The sequence below is a fragment of the Procambarus clarkii genome, chromosome 21 (genome assembly GCF_040958095.1).
Source record: "Procambarus clarkii isolate CNS0578487 chromosome 21, FALCON_Pclarkii_2.0, whole genome shotgun sequence".
Lineage (NCBI taxonomy): Eukaryota > Metazoa > Arthropoda > Malacostraca > Decapoda > Cambaridae > Procambarus > Procambarus clarkii.
Genome location: NC_091170.1, coordinates 32,799,893 through 32,816,832, shown reverse-complemented (window position 1 = coordinate 32,816,832; position 16,940 = coordinate 32,799,893). Strand labels below are relative to the sequence as shown.

General features: G+C 41.0%; 1 protein-coding gene across 1 annotated transcript in view; it reads right to left on the bottom strand.

The window, feature by feature from the left end:
* Positions 1 to 1,562: 1,562 nt before the first annotated feature.
* LOC123760642 (DNA fragmentation factor-related protein 2) overlaps positions 1,563 to 16,940 on the bottom strand; it is a 76,954-nt gene continuing 61,576 nt past the window's right edge. Inside the window, exons 5-6 of the mRNA XM_069328650.1 lie at positions 15,159 to 16,145; positions 1,563 to 5,433 (exon numbers count right to left, since the gene is read on the bottom strand). Coding sequence (XP_069184751.1) covers positions 15,528 to 16,145 — 618 coding nt within the window. The 3' untranslated portion in view covers positions 1,563 to 5,433; positions 15,159 to 15,527. The remainder of the gene's footprint in view (positions 5,434 to 15,158; positions 16,146 to 16,940) is intronic.

The window sequence follows — 16,940 nt, the reverse complement described above, 5'->3', positions numbered from 1 at the left end:
CATAGCAATGTTCCACACATTTAATTATATAAATTTCTCAAATTACACATTATTGAATAATAGTACTAAAAAAAATAAAAACCATTCAGAATATTGGAAGAAATATGTAAAAAAATATATTTGTAGGAACTCTTGCACCACGGCTGCCTCTAGGCCAAGCACTACCAGGTGTCTATTCACTCAGTACCTGTGGATTGTGAAATTTCCTTGCTCCATCACGACCAAGCTAAGTTACATACAATTTTGTTTCCTTTTAGTTTCCCGTGATTAGGGAAAGCATTTCAACAGTATCAGGAAGAAAAAATTTGGGGGAATAATTTGTTGCATGCACTATAGGGTTATTATTAAATAGATGTGTAGTACTGTACATTTAAAAAAAATATTATTATCAATGAAGTTCAAATTTTGTTTTATGCCTTTCTATGGAATTTAAATAGAGCTGTCTTAGTTTTTCTTTTGAAGGGAGGTTTCTAATGCCTGGGATTAATTTAATCATTCTTCTCTGTACACTCCCATGAGAATTTGTGTTCATTGTGTTTTGGACACCGTATGGTGTCCAAAACTTCACTGAATAATGTTTCACAAGGACACAATAATGACCAAGGATAACAATTTTCAACTGTGCTGTAAAGCATATTATATAGACCTATTCTACAAAAAGACCATGATTGTTGCAATGAATGCATAAATTGTAATTTTAAAACAATAAAATTGGTTTTAATTGAAAAGGAATGAACTGAATATTTAGAACATAATATACCTTCACCTAAGCTTTATAAAGTAATTGATGACCTCATAACAAGATTCAGTATATTGACAAACTAATCATATTAAAATATTTTCATTTGTGCTGCAGTACGTTTCCTATAATCCCTGACCCTCAAAGTTAGTTATCATCATATTACACTGTAGGTCTATATGCAATAATTGAATAACTTTTTTAATTATGTGTATATAAATTGAGTTATTTAACACTGTAAACTAGTGAAACAATGAATATGAAAACCATTCAACTTGAACACAAGTCTTTTCACCACAATTCAGCAATTTGTTTACATCGTGTTGATGTATTCAAAATACTCCACCATCTGGCTTCTTCCTACTGTGTGCACAACCAGAAATGACTTGGATACTTTTTTTTCCTTACTTTTGTATGCAAATATATCATTCAATTAGATTTTGTTTTATCTACATAGATGAGGTGTCAATTTTGATGGTAGCTGCTCTTTGAGGGGGTTAACAACTAATTTAATTGTATCTTGCTCCTAATTTTCAATTGTCTGATTTCATCAAAGCAATATAGTACAGTGATTTAAGGTTAACTGTTGTGGTTTAGAATTTATTTATACAAAAACTCTTTAATACTGACCTTACACGTCACTTTAACAAAACAAAAAACATTCATTCTTTGGAGTCCTTCTGTTGACTGATGCATTGTGAAGATGGTTTCTGCTAAGTCACATCGATACACCAAATTAATCTTGACAGTAGCTGTGGGTACAAGAGTAAATATAGGCACAAAGAAAGATAACACATACAAGGTGAGAATTAAGACGCACAAGTGATGTCTGACCTCTTTACTTCCATATCAAGTGGACACGCAGGATGTGACCCGTGTCAAAGGGTGGTGGGACTTGGGGGGGATGGGGGGGAGGGATTCCAGGAACCGCCCACGTCCCCAAGGCCCGCCCTGGCAGTGTGAGCGTGTTGTAGCACAATAATAGCCTTTATTCTAGTAGTACGTAATGGTCACTTTACCATGTGGAAATCTCTTGTATTCTGTCGAGATTGTGATAGTCTCTATTTTAATCTATGGTCACATGTTGGTTATTGTGATGTACTAATTGTTGTCTGTGGCAGTTAAAAAACATGCATTTGCAAGTAAATTACAAGTGCAATGACTGTTTAAGACCACATAACAAGGTCTTTAAACTGTTGCTGACCTGGAATTGCATGTACAATCACAGAAAAGGTTGTGACCACTAGATAGTCTACAAAAATTATACATTGTTTGAAACCAAATTCCAAGATGATTATCACTCCAACAACAACTATACAACATTTCTCTCTCTGGGGGCTGCATATCAGCCCCTGAACGCTGCTTACAAAGATGTCAAATGAACTGTCCACCCTAAAGATCGTCTTTGATTAATTATATTCAAAACTATGCATAACTGTCCAATGAAGAGAAAAGGTTACTTCATGTACTCATGCATAAGCACAGACACTAACCAAGGGGAATGACAGAGCCTAAACCACGTACACCGACTTTCTGGCGGAACACAGTGAAATGGGCTAAAATAACAATAAACGCTTCATTCAATAAATTATTGAGAACAACCTCAATGAAGAACAAAGCTTGCGGCAGCCACACCATGGCACCCAAATGTGTGTCGCAGGTGTATTGTGTGCAGCCAGCATCTGTCAGCCTCAAACAATGTTCCCACAAGGCCAGTTCTCCCAGTCACAAACTAAGCTACCACACCAGGCTCACAGACACTGGCTGCACAGCTTTTTTTCTAAAGAGAGAGCAATACAGCGCATTCATCCTAACTAGTCCAAAACAAAGCCGCATTAGTCTCGAGAAGAGTCAGTTTCTGCCTCTGTACAAAGAGCAGCTCATGAGCACCAGTGACGCGAGACGACGACGACGACGACGAATGAGGCCCTATACCATATGGCTATGTCAGACCTGATTCCTAACCAGCTCTTGAGAATTCACTCTAACACAACTGCATCATTCAACTGGTTATTACTGATGGGCTGGCCTAGGTTTCTGTGAGCATTGCAAATTGTCTGGCAAGTGTCGAGTTGAACTCAAGAGTGGTCAAGAATTTGGACCATCATCACAAGAAGGGCAGTACGAAGCGGGACACTCCTACTCCTTCTCCTCCTGCATCATCACCATCATCATCATCATCATCTTTTCATCTCCTCCTCCTTCTCCTCCCAAGAACGCAACACGAGAAGCTAAACTAAACGCAAAGTAGCGTGTGTGTGATATTGTGCGTTTTGACCCGTATTAATGGAGAGACATAGAAACTGTCTTTGCTCGAGCGAGGGGCTTCACTACTTGATCGTCAGAGCTAGAGTACTAAGCTGAACAACCACGTCATTAAACATTAAATAATATAATAGGCATTGCGATATTACTGTGAAATTGGGAACATAGTAAAGACATTTCTAAACCTAAGTCACAACATCTTTTTAAAGGGAGAAACCGGAGCAGTGACGGAAAAGTAGCCAGGAATGAAAGATTCGACACAAACCGGACCATATGAATATCTGCTGTGCGTTGTTAAAATGGCATAATATTACCAACAATAAATATTGACACTATTGGATTTGTGTTTATATATTGATAACCAGACTTTAACCATTCTAAGAAACTCCTGCTAACATTTGTTTTGCCAAGTAACAAAAGCGATTATTGGAGTCCAGAACAACGGGGTTGCTCTTTTTTATTGAAAGCAGACGGCAAACCAAATGCTTGCAAGTTACTTCGACATACAAATATGGAAATGATATCTTAAAATACCGTCCTAACAATTCTAAAGATCCTACAATTTTCCCTAAATTATTCATACTATATTTGATATATTATCTTTGATCAAGACCACTGTGCATTTTTCTTGGCGACGAGATGTATTAACAATAATAGAGTAACACCGCAGCTTCTCCAAACAAATAAAAAAGTCCGAACTGACCATAATCAAGTATTGCCAGTACAGATCACTGCTCAACGGTCTGCTAAAATCCAAGTTTTTTTGAAGATTTTGTAAAAAAAAAAAAAAATAAAAAAACAGAAACTCTCTCTTTAGGGTAGCTTCTTCGGCAAATGCTTTGAAGCAAGTAGGGCCAACAAATTTATATTTTTGTGGAGTTGTCAGTGAGTGTATTCTTTATTTGGGATTTTAGTACTTCTTTACTTATGAATTAAGCAGAGAGTAAACCAAATGGAGTTATCCATGAAGGCTCTAATCAAACCTTTCAGCTTTTAATAAACTGAATTACCCAATAAGGCCAAACCTTAGACAAATAGCATTACCAAATGAGACTATACAGCATCCATACCAAATGACATGTCAAGAGTAATACATCTGCTTCATAGAACCCAAGATTTGTCTTTTGAATTTGCTTATTGTAGTCAGATGTGAGCCCTGGTCGGTATCAGTAGAGACCAAATATTATTTATATTGCAATGCCACCATGGCTGCAATTTTGCCTCATTCTGTCACCTACAAAAGTCACAAATTTACTGTTTCACTCAGTAAATGTCCTTATTAAAAAGTTCACAATATTCAGGGACAATGATCTGCCTTTTTTAACAGCCCACAAAGGCCCACAACCCCTAATCTCTCCACAGATGCACAAAACTTGCACCAAAAATTATGCACAGGCGTACCGACATTACTTCATCCAAGCGCAGTTCCTCATCTAAGGAAACAAAATTGCTTTCAGTGTACATGATTGGAAGGCACAGCGCTTGCGATGGGCACCAAGACACCCCTGATCTACTACAGACCGAATGCCACATTCCTTGAGTTCTAAAACAAAACAAACTCTCTATCAAGTATTCTGAGCCGTACTTGTCACATCCCAATGTTTCTTATTTTCTTATTCACAACATATGGCAAATGGAGTATTATTGGGGTAGTAAATAAGGCTCAGAATCTCTGATAGAGACACAAATACTCTCTTGATGGTCACAGGTGCAGAGAATACCAACATTATCTTCTGGCCTCTGTCTTTGTTGTCATCATTGAGTGTATTAATAGAAACATTTTCACTCCATTTAAAAACTGTCACCTTTGTTTATTTACTATTAACAGCATTATTATCAAGAACTTTAAAAAAATTCTTAGTGAAAGTCTTCATTACACATTGGTTTTGAGCATATCATTCTGCATTCACCTCACCACATAACATCTTTCCATTGCTGTGTCAGCCTGGCACATGTGTAAAACACTTATTGAAGGTTCATTTACTGAATTAAAATATAGGCTTTTTAAATTTGGCGGTATAAACTCGAGTTCTATAAATATCTTCAGTTAAGTTGTAATCCATAAAAGGATGGATGTATTACTTCCACGTATATTATTTGCATCAAATCTTGTTCATTCTCAGGTGTGGGCATGTAGGTAGGAAGGGTCCGCTGGGCTGGCACACCACCCACAATGGAACACAATCATAGTGAGTCTTGCCCAGACCCAGACACATTGTCAGTACCTCAAGTAGAACTCTCTGACCTGGCTTGGCTGCCACAGTATCAACAAGGATTCTGCTGGGCTGGGTAGTGAACACTTGAGGGTTATCTAATACTTTTCGCCTTAGTGTCCATATAACAAGTGACGTGCGATGGTCAGAAGCTACGCTAAAGCCTGCCTGCAGGGTAGCTCGACGATTGTCTTCTAAATACAAGCGTGATAGGCCCTGCAATGCAAGAGAGAAATATTTTAGCCAGTGTTTTTTATGTAGACATAGTATGGGAATGAGAAAATATGCTAAAAATAATCACAAAGAAGTACAGCTGATAAAATTATCATTTCAAATATGATTTTACAAATTAATGTAAATGTGAAGCTCCTGAATGACATTAACATTTTCTTGTATCATAAATAATTTATTAACCTTCATAATGTCATCTGTGCATGCAAAAATTTATCAGCAATAAAATATAATTAAAGTAATCCTTAACTCTTGCACAGTACATCTCTTGAGATATAAACATCAGATAATTTGTTGCAAGTACCAAATTAACTGTATCACGCACATTATATTATATTTTGTTGTGATTCTGTATCTTAAATGGTGAATATACAGGATCAATGAAAAGCTATAAATAAAGCTATAATACTTCTACTAATTCCTAAAATGCACATTTTAATAGCCACGTCATTCCTTACCTTTCACTACTTTGTTTTCACTCATACCAATGTAAATCCACAATCCCAATATTAATTTCCCAGTCATTTGCCCATATATTTATCTTACACTAGCTGTCATTTTATTATCAATGTTATAAGTTTATACTGACTATAAATCCGATTACTGTATCTGATTGATGAAAATTAACCCACCCAAAAGTGGCATGGGCATGAGTAGCTCGTAAGCCAGATTATTAATTATGTACAATCAACACCATTATAGTTTTAGTTTTAAATATAATATTTAAAGTTTCTTAACATTTTGTCTTATCCTTAGTCTTCAATGCTGTTATCTTTTTTTACAACTATAACTATTACCTTATTCTTTTAGCTACAGTATAACTATCATGACAGCTGAGTGGACAGTGCTTCGGATTCATAGTCCTGAGGTTCCCGGTTCAATTCCCCGGTGGAGGCGGAAACAAATGGGCAGAGTTTCTTTCACCCTGATGCCTCTGTTCATCTAGCAGTAAATAGATACCTGGGAGTTAGACAGCTGCTACGGGCTGCTTCCTGAGCACGTGTAACAAAAAGGAGGCCTGGTCGAGGACTGGGCCGTTGGGGTCGCAAAGCCCTGAAATCATCTCAAGATAACCCCAAGACCAAGATAACCATTCCACTCATCTAATATCAACCATGCCACCCTCATTTCCCTATTCAGTGTTTCCAAGCCCTATTTGTTTTGAAGAACCTTTGAAATATTTTATAACCCCTTGGGAACCCCTACTTGGCTGACACATATTAGGTTCAATGGGTAAATTAACAAAATAGATGTGGAAAGAAGTAATTGTTAATAAATAATAATTAACTCATACTTTTGAATAAAATATTACAAGTGTATTTATTGTTCATTTCTATTTACTAATTACTGTACTGTTAATAGAAGAAATGATGAACATTTTCACTTTAAATCTGGCTACAAACGTAGTGCATATATTTTGTAATGATTTTGTGTTAATATAATTGTTTTATAAAATTTTTAATACAAAAACAATTAACATTTTGTTTCAAAATACATTCACAATTTAAAATACTGTACAGTATTGCATTCCAATAGAATAACATGAATTCTAAGTGTTTTCCAATTTACTGTGAAACTTGGGTTTGCTTCTTTGAACACAACAATTTAATTAATGGTTGCATCTTTAATAAGCACATACAAAATTCTTCAGCCCAGCACAGTCCAGCCCTGTGGTGAACATTGCGAGTATCGTGTTGAGTGCACCAAACCCAGTGAGCCAGAACACATTCACCAGTGTTTATTGGCAAAAGGAAATTATCCAAGTGTTAAGTGCCACTCCAACCCTCCCCCCCACCCCCCAGAATGTGGTGTCTCCTGCTCCCCCCACCCCCTGTGTGTAGTGTCTCCCACCCCCCACAGTGGGGTGCAGTGTCTTCCGCTCCCCCGCCCCCACCTCCAACAATCGGGTGGTCGCGCCTTCCCACCCCCCCCCCTCCCAGACCGGGCCAGCGCAGCCTCCCAACCCCCACGAGTCATAGGAGATTACCTGGTCCCCCCCAGCCAGGAGGGAGAGACAAATACTCCAGTGAAAGGTGACAGTCACTTCACCTAAGGGAATGGCAGAAGAGGTCGCTGCCAGCCAGCTCACCCCTCCTGAAGCCAACCAAAGGAGAGGCACATGCAGTGTTTGTGGGAGCAACATCAGCATCAACTCGGACTCCAGAGTCATACGCCAGCATGGTGACTGTCATGGGTCAGGGAGGCCTCCCATGGAAGGAGGCAGCACTCAGGAGCCTGATGCACCAGTGCAAATCACAACAGATTACATTGCAACAGACGACCTGCTAGAGGCAATTAAAGAAATGTGAACCAGGACACTCACCCACATCCCAAAGGCCTCTCGCCCATTTGCTGCCGGGAAATACACAGCCCTCATTGGAAAAGTCAACAGAGGGTCAAATAACCTTGATGAACCAGATACTATCAAAGCCTGGCACAATCTGTTACTTTTGGCAATGCATGCTTAGGTGTACCAGACAGAGGAGGCAAGACACTGGCCTCATCCGTCAATAAAGCAATTAGGGATTTTCTAGGGTTGACAACCTAGTCCGCCTCCCCAAACACACCAAACACCACCGAGGGAGACCAAGTAAGACAATCAGCGACAACAGAAAATTAGGTACCCAAGTCAGCAAGAAAATTGAAGCGGGCAATACAGTCGGGGCACTCAGATTGATCACAAGTGAGGACAGAATTTTGCCCAGGGATGAAACCACAGCCCAAGCACTGAGAGAAAAACACCCCCTCAGGGCCATAGGGGGACCTCCCCCACAGATCAGGGTGACCCCCTAACCAGGAACCTCTCGTCCTCCGGGAGTCAGAGGTTTATAAAGCTATTGTTCCATTTCCCCTGGGCTCCTCAGGAGGCTACACAGGGGTAAGACCTCAACATGTGAAGGAAATGGTGAACCCTGTTCTTGGCCCAGCTGCAGAGGCACTCCTGACAGAAATCACAACATTTATCAACAACTGCCTCGCTGGGTTAATCCCTGATGAAATCAAACCAATCTTCTTTAGTGCATCCCTATGTGCCCTGAAAAAGAAGGGGGGAGGGATCAGACCTATCGCCGTCAGTAATATCCTTCGCCGGCTAGCTGCAAGGGCTGCTGTCAGAAGTATTCGAATGGAAGCAGCCACCATGCTGCAACCCAACCAGCTGGGGTTTGGAGTCCCCCGAGGCTGTGAAGCAGCGGTCCATGCAGCATGAGCCTACATTAGTTCTCTTACTGAAGACCAGGCAGTAGTAAAATTAGATTTTAAAAACGCTTTCAACTCGGTCAAAAGGGAAGTTGTCCTCACCGCAATCCAGGAACATTGCCCAAGCATTCTCCTGTTTGTGTCAGCAGGTTACAGCAAAGACTCAACCCTCCTGTTTGGCAAACATGAAGTCACCTCAGCAGAGGGAATTCAACAGGGAGACCCACTTGCACCCTTCCTCTTTTGCATAGTGGTTCGAGAAATTACAACCAGACTGTCCAGTGAGCTCAACATCTGGTTCCTGGATGATGGCACTCTGGCAGGCACACAAGACTCCCTGCTGGAAGACCTGCAGTTGGTGAAGACACGGGGGGAGACCATGGGTCTCGTTCTTAACCCCTCCAAGTGCGAAATTATTGCATCTAGTGAAGTAATCATTAGAGCAGTGAAATCAGTTTTACCAGAAGCCTCAGTCATTAAACCCACCGACAGCACACTACTTGGAGCACCTCTGGGCCACAATGCCATTGCTGCAGTCCTTGACAAAAAGTTTAATGACCTAAAGAGGATGGAAGAGAGACTAGGGGACTTGGACTACCATGATACCCTCTACCTTCTCACAAAGTGCCTTACCTTGCCCAGGCTAAAATTCTTTTTAGGTGTGCACCCACTTTTGGCAAACCACTTCTAAATCAATATGATGAGCTCCTCAGGTCAATATTCAGAAAGGCGCTCAACCTAGATTTAGATGACAGTCAGTGGGACCAAGCAACACTACCAGTGAGATTTGGGGGGATAAGCATATGAAAGGCAACTGAGGTAGCACTTCCAGCATTCTTATCCTCGTGTACAGCAGCCAACGAATTTGTAGGGCAGATCTTACCAGAATGTATGAGAGACACAGCGAGAACTAATGATCAAACGTTCATCGAAGCAGCTAGACAATGGGAAAACCATTGCACACCCTCTACCCCGACCACAAGCCCCAAAAGACCACAAGCAGGCCCACTGGGATAGTCCCATAATGGAAAAGACTGTCACAGCAATAATTGACAATGCAGATGCTGAAAACAAAGCCTGCCTCCTAGTGGTAACAGCACCCCATGCCTGGGGATTTTTTATTTGCTGTGCCCAATGCAGCCCTGGGAACTCGCCTCAATCATGACACTCTCCGCACTGGAGTTGCCCTTCGCCTTGCCGCCCCCATCCTTACCGAACATAGGTGCATCTGCAGAACTGAGATGGCAGACCAATATGGTTGTCATGGTCTGGTATGTCGTAAATCACAGGGTAAGATTGCAAGACATGAAGAAGTCAATGACATCATCAAGAGGAGCCTCGCCACAGCCTGCTGCCTGGCACAAAGAGAACCACACTTATTCATATCTAACGACCCTCAGAAGCGTCCAGATGGGGTTACCTTGCTTCCTTGGAAGGATGGTAAGCAAGTGGTGTGGGATTACACGTGCACTGCCACACTGGCCAGTACCTACCTCCACTACAGCACACGTGAAGGGGTGGCACTACTTCTTTCAGGAAATCGCAGAAAATTATTAAATACAGAGGTCTGGCACACTGCTACAGCTTTGTTCTGATCGGCTCAGAGACCCTCGGTTCGTGGGGAAAATGTGCATTGACGTTCCTGAAGGAATTGGGGAACAAATTGATCGGCACTACAAAAGATCAGAGAGCAACAAGTTTCTTGTTCCAGTGCCTCAGTGTTGCGATTCAGAGGGGAAAAGCCTGTTGCATCTTGGGCACTAGTCCAACTTCTGAGGAATTCGAAGAAGTGTTTGACTTGCAACAATGATCGAACCTGTCTGTGACATTTATCAATGTTTCCCATTGTCGTCTTTTTCAAGAGATACATAACCTTTAAGCACTTTTTGTATCAACCCATGTATATCTTGTAACCATTAAATACATAATAAAGCACAAAAAACACAAAAGGAAGGGGGTGGTAGGAGAAAAGCACACAGAAACTGTATTGGAGGGGACCTAAACATTTCCATTAATGCGTTATGTGTGGTTTCCTCCGAGGCTAAGGGTCTTATATATATATATACATACATATATACATACATATATATATACATACACACATACATACATACAAACATATCAATAATCCACGGACCCTTCCGGAAGCCCTCCGTCTCATTCTTCGCCAGAAAATTAGGAGATGGCTGCAACTGAACAAAACGTTCACCAGGACCAAAAGAGCAGAAAAACCTCTGCACCGGAGGAGAGCATGAAGCTCACCAACACGACCCCCAGAGGTCAATACCAACAGAAACAGAGCCTTCTGGAAGCAGTCTCGAACCTAAAGGGCCACCATAAACTGACAAGAGAGAGAGCACCCTGTCCAAGGGTCATGACAGTTCAGGTGGCGTATGAGATGCCAGAGGTGAAACAAAGAACAAGAAAGCTTTTGGAACACAAGCTGGAGTGGCTCCACCAGCACCACATGATATGAGGAGAGGAAATGGCGAAAAGACTGCAAGACACCTCATACTGTTGCCGAGACAAGGACCGCAGGTAAGACACCATGAAAGAATCCACCTGATCACCACACAAATGGTGATACACCCGCATCAAAAGAACCAGATGCAACAAGCAGAGGAGTAGATCAAACAATACCAACAATACTAGGTTGCATCCCAACAATACTAGGCTGCATTGGCATGGCCATCCATGAGTAGCTAAGTGCTGAGACTAACTGTTATATTTGTGGTGCTATCTTGTATCCTAGTTAGGTGTAGGATTGATATAATGTTTTACATGTCCAAGTGGCAGCTGGCAGTGATGTATAACGTTCTGCTGTGTGAAGAATATTTTTAGTTTTAGTATCATTTTGTGATAACCAATGTACTACCAATGGTGAGGCATTCTCCAACAAGCAGCCAGCCTCTCAGATATATACTGACATCTAAAACCAGCAGGGGTAGGCAACCCTGTCAGGGCAGAGGGCAACACTAGTGAGCACCTAGGGAAGGCTAACCTTAGGTACATTCAGCTCAACCCAGATTGATTTTCATGACATGGGAGGGGAAAAAATGGAACAATATGCAACTATAATGATCCTTGTAGGATAATGTCTGAAAGATTGCCTCCGCTTATCTGAAAATTGGGATTCAAAGAATTGATTTGCAAACTGAGGAACATCATGATTAAGAAAGACCTGCAGCTAAGGGGAGCCACCTGGTAGTGATTGAAGTTAGAAAGAGATCAGGTTACCTTTTTTGTGTGTTATGGTTTTACCATATTCTATTTTAGATTGGGTTTATTTTTTCCCTTTTTTTTAGGTTCATAATTATATTTTACACTGCTGTTGCTGTTTTAGCTTGCCTTACTTTTTTGGTACCTATTTCCTCTGCTCCTTGCACCTCTGTGAGGAGTGGTGTCAGTGGTGGAAGGTGTTGTCAGGGGAGACAAGTGGTGTCAGTGGTAGAAGGTATTGTCTGGGGGAGGCAAGTGGTATCAGTGGTGGAAGGTGTTGTCAAGGGAGACAAGTGGTGTCAGTGGTGGTAGGCATTGTCAGGGGAGGCAGGTGGTGTCAGTGGAGAGCTCTGGCCCGAGTTATCATCTAAATTGCAACACGTGGCTGGCGCCTCCATGCTCCACCTCGATACAGTAGTTCACTCAATGTCTGCTTTTCACCAAATTATCTGAGAAAATGTTACCATTTCAGTTGCTTGTAACACACAGCTCTATCATATTCCATAATCAAAATGAAGAATTTATAATAAATTGTGGTGTCAGTGGAGAGAGAGAGAGAGAGAGAGAGAGAGAGAGAGATGGAGATGGAGATGGAATGTGAGAAGGGGGAGAGAGAGAGAGAGGTGTGAGTGGGAAGGGGGAAGAGAGAGAGAGAAAGAGAGGTGTGAGTGAGAAGGGGGGAGAGAGAGAGGTGTGAGTGGGAAGGGGGAAGAGAGAGAGAGAGAGGTGTGAGTGGGAAGGGGGAGAGAGAGAGAGAGAGAAAGAGAGGTGTGAGTGAGAAGGGGGGAGAGAGAGAGAGAGAGGTGTAAGTGGGAAGGGGGAGAGAGAGGGGTAAGTGGGAAGGCACCAGTAGTGGCCAGTAGACAGCCCAGTCAGCCAGGCTCTGTGAAAGCCCTAGTTCCTTGTATTTTATACCATTGTGCCAGACTTTATCAAAAGTTTTTGATACATCTCTGAGCACTATATTATATTCCCAGAAACTCTCAGCTACCTGTCCACTCTTGACCACCCACCCGCTCTTGACTGCCTGCCCACCCACTCTTGGCTGCTAGCCTACCTGCACTTGGTCATGTGCCACCCCTTGGCCACCTGTAATTTCCAGCTCACCCTCCAGTGACCTGCAAACCCCCCCAAAACCCTGTGTGCACAGGCTGTACTGTACAATGTATTTCCTTGCACTTTATTGGATATTTTCCATGGACCATATCATGGTCCATGGGTAAGGCATGCATTTGGGGTGACCCAGTATGCTGGTTTAATCTCACCACCCTACTACAAAGATATTAGCAGAGATTATAGCTAAAAAAGACATCTACTAACACACAATATAAATTTTTCAAAGCAGAAAACAAAACAAATCACTCCACATATGATTTTCAAATCAAAGAGAATTGGAATAGGTGGTTTTGAGGTACTGAATTGTCTAAAAAAATTGAACTCAAATACTGTACAGCATCCATCAAAAAATGCAAAAAGTTATTTAACTGAAAAGAAACACTTACTCTATCTAGGCACAACACTTAGGAACTGATACTTTGCTAGAGTTGTTGGGAAAATATATGCATATTAGAGTGTTGTAACATAAATATTTAGTATGTCACTAAATACATTGGATTACAAATAAACAGTACCATATCAAACCTAAGGATAGTGTATTCAGCCACTTGCAGATAACGAGACACGAATATATTCTCGGAGACCAATAATCAAATCAAGGGGACCTAATTCCCTACTCCCACTGGCTCAAATGACTATCCCACTTCCCATGTCTACTGTTCTAAGCTGCATACAGTATACTACACATATTTAATCTGTCTTTGTATGCACAATGAACTTACAGTGACGTGACATATCAATGAGAAAATCAATAGAAGACATGAGGAGGATTCGAACCTGTTCACTTGGAACTCCCAAGCTAGCGCCCTAGACCACTACACCTCGAAATGATCAAAAGCAATGTAACCTGGGAGTCAGGTTGCATTTAATAGTCTAGAATGCTAGCTTGGGAGTACCAAGTGAGTGCATTTGAATCCTCCTCATGGGTCATACTGATTTCCTATATATTTTTATTTTATTATTGTTATTTATCTTTATTTTTGGGTACCCACGCAGGCACTGCTAGTACTCCATATCAAGTAGATCCTGTGTAACAAAGCTACTATGACAGAGCCACAGTGATTCTTAAATGATCTACCAGAAGGAATACAGAATTATAAAAACATGTTTGCTGATGATGCTAAGATACTTGGGAAGGTAAGAAATCTAGATGATTTTTTCATTTCCAGGCTTTCAAGAAAACCTGGACAAAATAACAGTATGGAGCACCACTTGGCAAATGGAATTTAATGAGAATAAATGCCATGCTATGGAATGTGGAACAGGAGAAAACAGACCACACACAACCTACAAATCCTGTAAAAAAGGTTTAAAGAATTCTAATATAGAAAGAGATCTAGGGGTAATTCTAAATAGAAAACTGTCACCAGAGGACCACATAAAAAACATAGTGTGCTATTATAGCCTTTGCTATAATTTCTAATTTCAGAATTTTTTTTTTTTTTTTGTTTTTTTTTTGAGATATATACAAGAGTTGTTATATTCTTGTATTTTCAATGCATGGATGGCAAAATACTAAAGACCAAAGTTAACGACCTTTGGGAGACCAAAGTTGGAATATGCAGCAGTTGTATGGTGTCCATATCTTAACAAGCACATCAACAAACTGGATAAGGTGCAAAGACATAACTAAATGGCTTCTAGAACTGAAAGACAAGAGTTACAAGGAGAGATTAGAGGCATTAAATATGCCAAAGCTAGAAGATAGAGGAGTAAGGGCAATATTATCACTACACACAAAAAAGTAATGGGAATTGACAAAATTGATAAAGAAGAATTCTTGAGACCTGGAACTTCAAGAACAAGAGGTCACAGATTTAAGCTAACTAAACAAAGCTGCCAAAAATTTTTCAGAAAATTCACTTTTGTAAACAGAGTTGTAGACAGTTGGAACAAGTGGTGGAGGCCAGAACGATCAGTACAGTAGTTTCAAAGTATTATGTGACAAAGAGTGCTGGGAAGATGGAACACTACAAGCATAGCTCTCATCCTGTAACTGCACTTAGGTAATTTCTCATCCTGTAACTACACTTAGGTAATTTCATAATGAGAACAATACAGTACTTAACTAACAATTTCTGGCTGCTTAAATATTTTTTTTTTTTGCAGAACCTTAGTAAATAAAAGCCCATTTGACCTAAACAGAAAATGAGTACAGGAAATATGAGATGACTAACCTGGCAGGACACTGGGGAGACAGCCAGCACCTGTCACGCGGCATTGGTGGTCGCAGTGCCTCCTCCCGCCTATGTACACTAGAAACAAGAGCACATGACTTGTTGTTGTGGCGGCACTGCTGCGGACATCCGAGGGTGGCAGGCCACGTTTGTTGCAGTGAGGGAACTCTTGAAAAGTCGCACTCAATCACTCAACACTATTCTAACTTTCCTTACATTCTTCATGTAACACTCATAACCTGTTTATGTCAACAGCTTTACTCTTCAACAAACAACAAACATATTTTGTCGATCACTACATTCCTAAGCCTGGCATTATCACCATCAAACCAAAAAAATAAGTTTGTCCATTGAACACAGTTTGAACAGTCAGACGGGTTCTTTTTCTGCCTCCTTGGCTTCTGTTACTTCCTCCTCCTCCTCTTTTTTCTGACCATAACCTGGGTGTTCACTAATGGAATAATAGTGACCATTATATACTACACCGAGTTCTCTTAGAGTATCACCTCGGATTGTAGCTTTGATTGTCCAGTTAAAACAATCTTCTTCCTCTGCCTCACGATCTAGTTTTTCTACATCAACTATTTTGGAAGATAGTCGATCAAGAATAACCCCAATGTCCTTGATGGAAAGGTGCTTCTTGGTGTCGACGGAAAGTTGATCAGTGAGCAAGAGGAACTTCTCAGTTGTGTGAGCCTCCTCATCATTTGTTGTATTTTCTGTTTCAGATTCAGAACTTTCCTGATCCGTCCGCTGTTTATCCAAGTTGGACGAACGATAATCAGCTAAGAAGCGTACATGAGAACCACCTTTTTGGGACTGTACGACTGCTGCTGCAGCAGCTGCAGCTGCTGCAACAGTAGCCTGAGGCCCTGCTTGAGATGGCTTGCTGCTGGGACTTTGACTGGTAGGATGAGCGTGGTGATGACCTGGGCGTTTTTCTTGAGGACCTTCCTGGATGGGGGATGTAGCTACAGCTTTATGTACCTGAAAATAGGATACTAGTATTAGCAATCTGTAATGGTGATTAGCTATAGTATATAGTTTATAATGACTACAACCTCAAGCTTGTGATGGCTACAGGCACTGGCACAAACCTTTCCATGGCCCAGATCACGGGCAGTGGCCTCATACGTGACACACCAACCATCCACATGCTCAACTACAGACAAGACAGTAAAGTATGGATCACAGGCAAAGGAATCCAAGGGGTTGCCGACATGTTGGGGCTACAAACTGATATCTAAATATGGGCAGAAACAATGAATGAAACGATGAATTTTATAGGATGAAAATGAATAAGGGGTAAGAATCTCTCAGCAGTTTTATACCCACAAATTAGTTTAATTTGACTGGTTTTATAAAACTGGTTTGTTATTATGAGAGTAAGTCTATTGCAGAATATCTAACTGGTTCCAGTTACAGAGGCCTTGATACAAAGCTGCTTCACATGTTTCAGTGCATCTCATAAAAAATAAATATAAGTATATGAATAAGTAGTAAAAAAAAAAAAAAAGGGAAACAGTATCAGCTGTAGTTACTGCCCCAGAATGTCGGCTTCTTGGTGGAAAGTCTTGGACAAAAATTACCTAAGTTAGCGAAGCTGAGGTGAATCATGGGCCATTGGGGTCACATCAGGTCGCTTGTTTCGGGTCTCTCGACAACCAACATCAGACGGCAAGTGAGAGGAAGCAACAAGAAAGAGGGCTTTAGCCAGAGCCTGTCGACCACGGGCTTTGTGGTCCTAAATGTTGGAATCACCTTCCAGGAACCAGGCACATG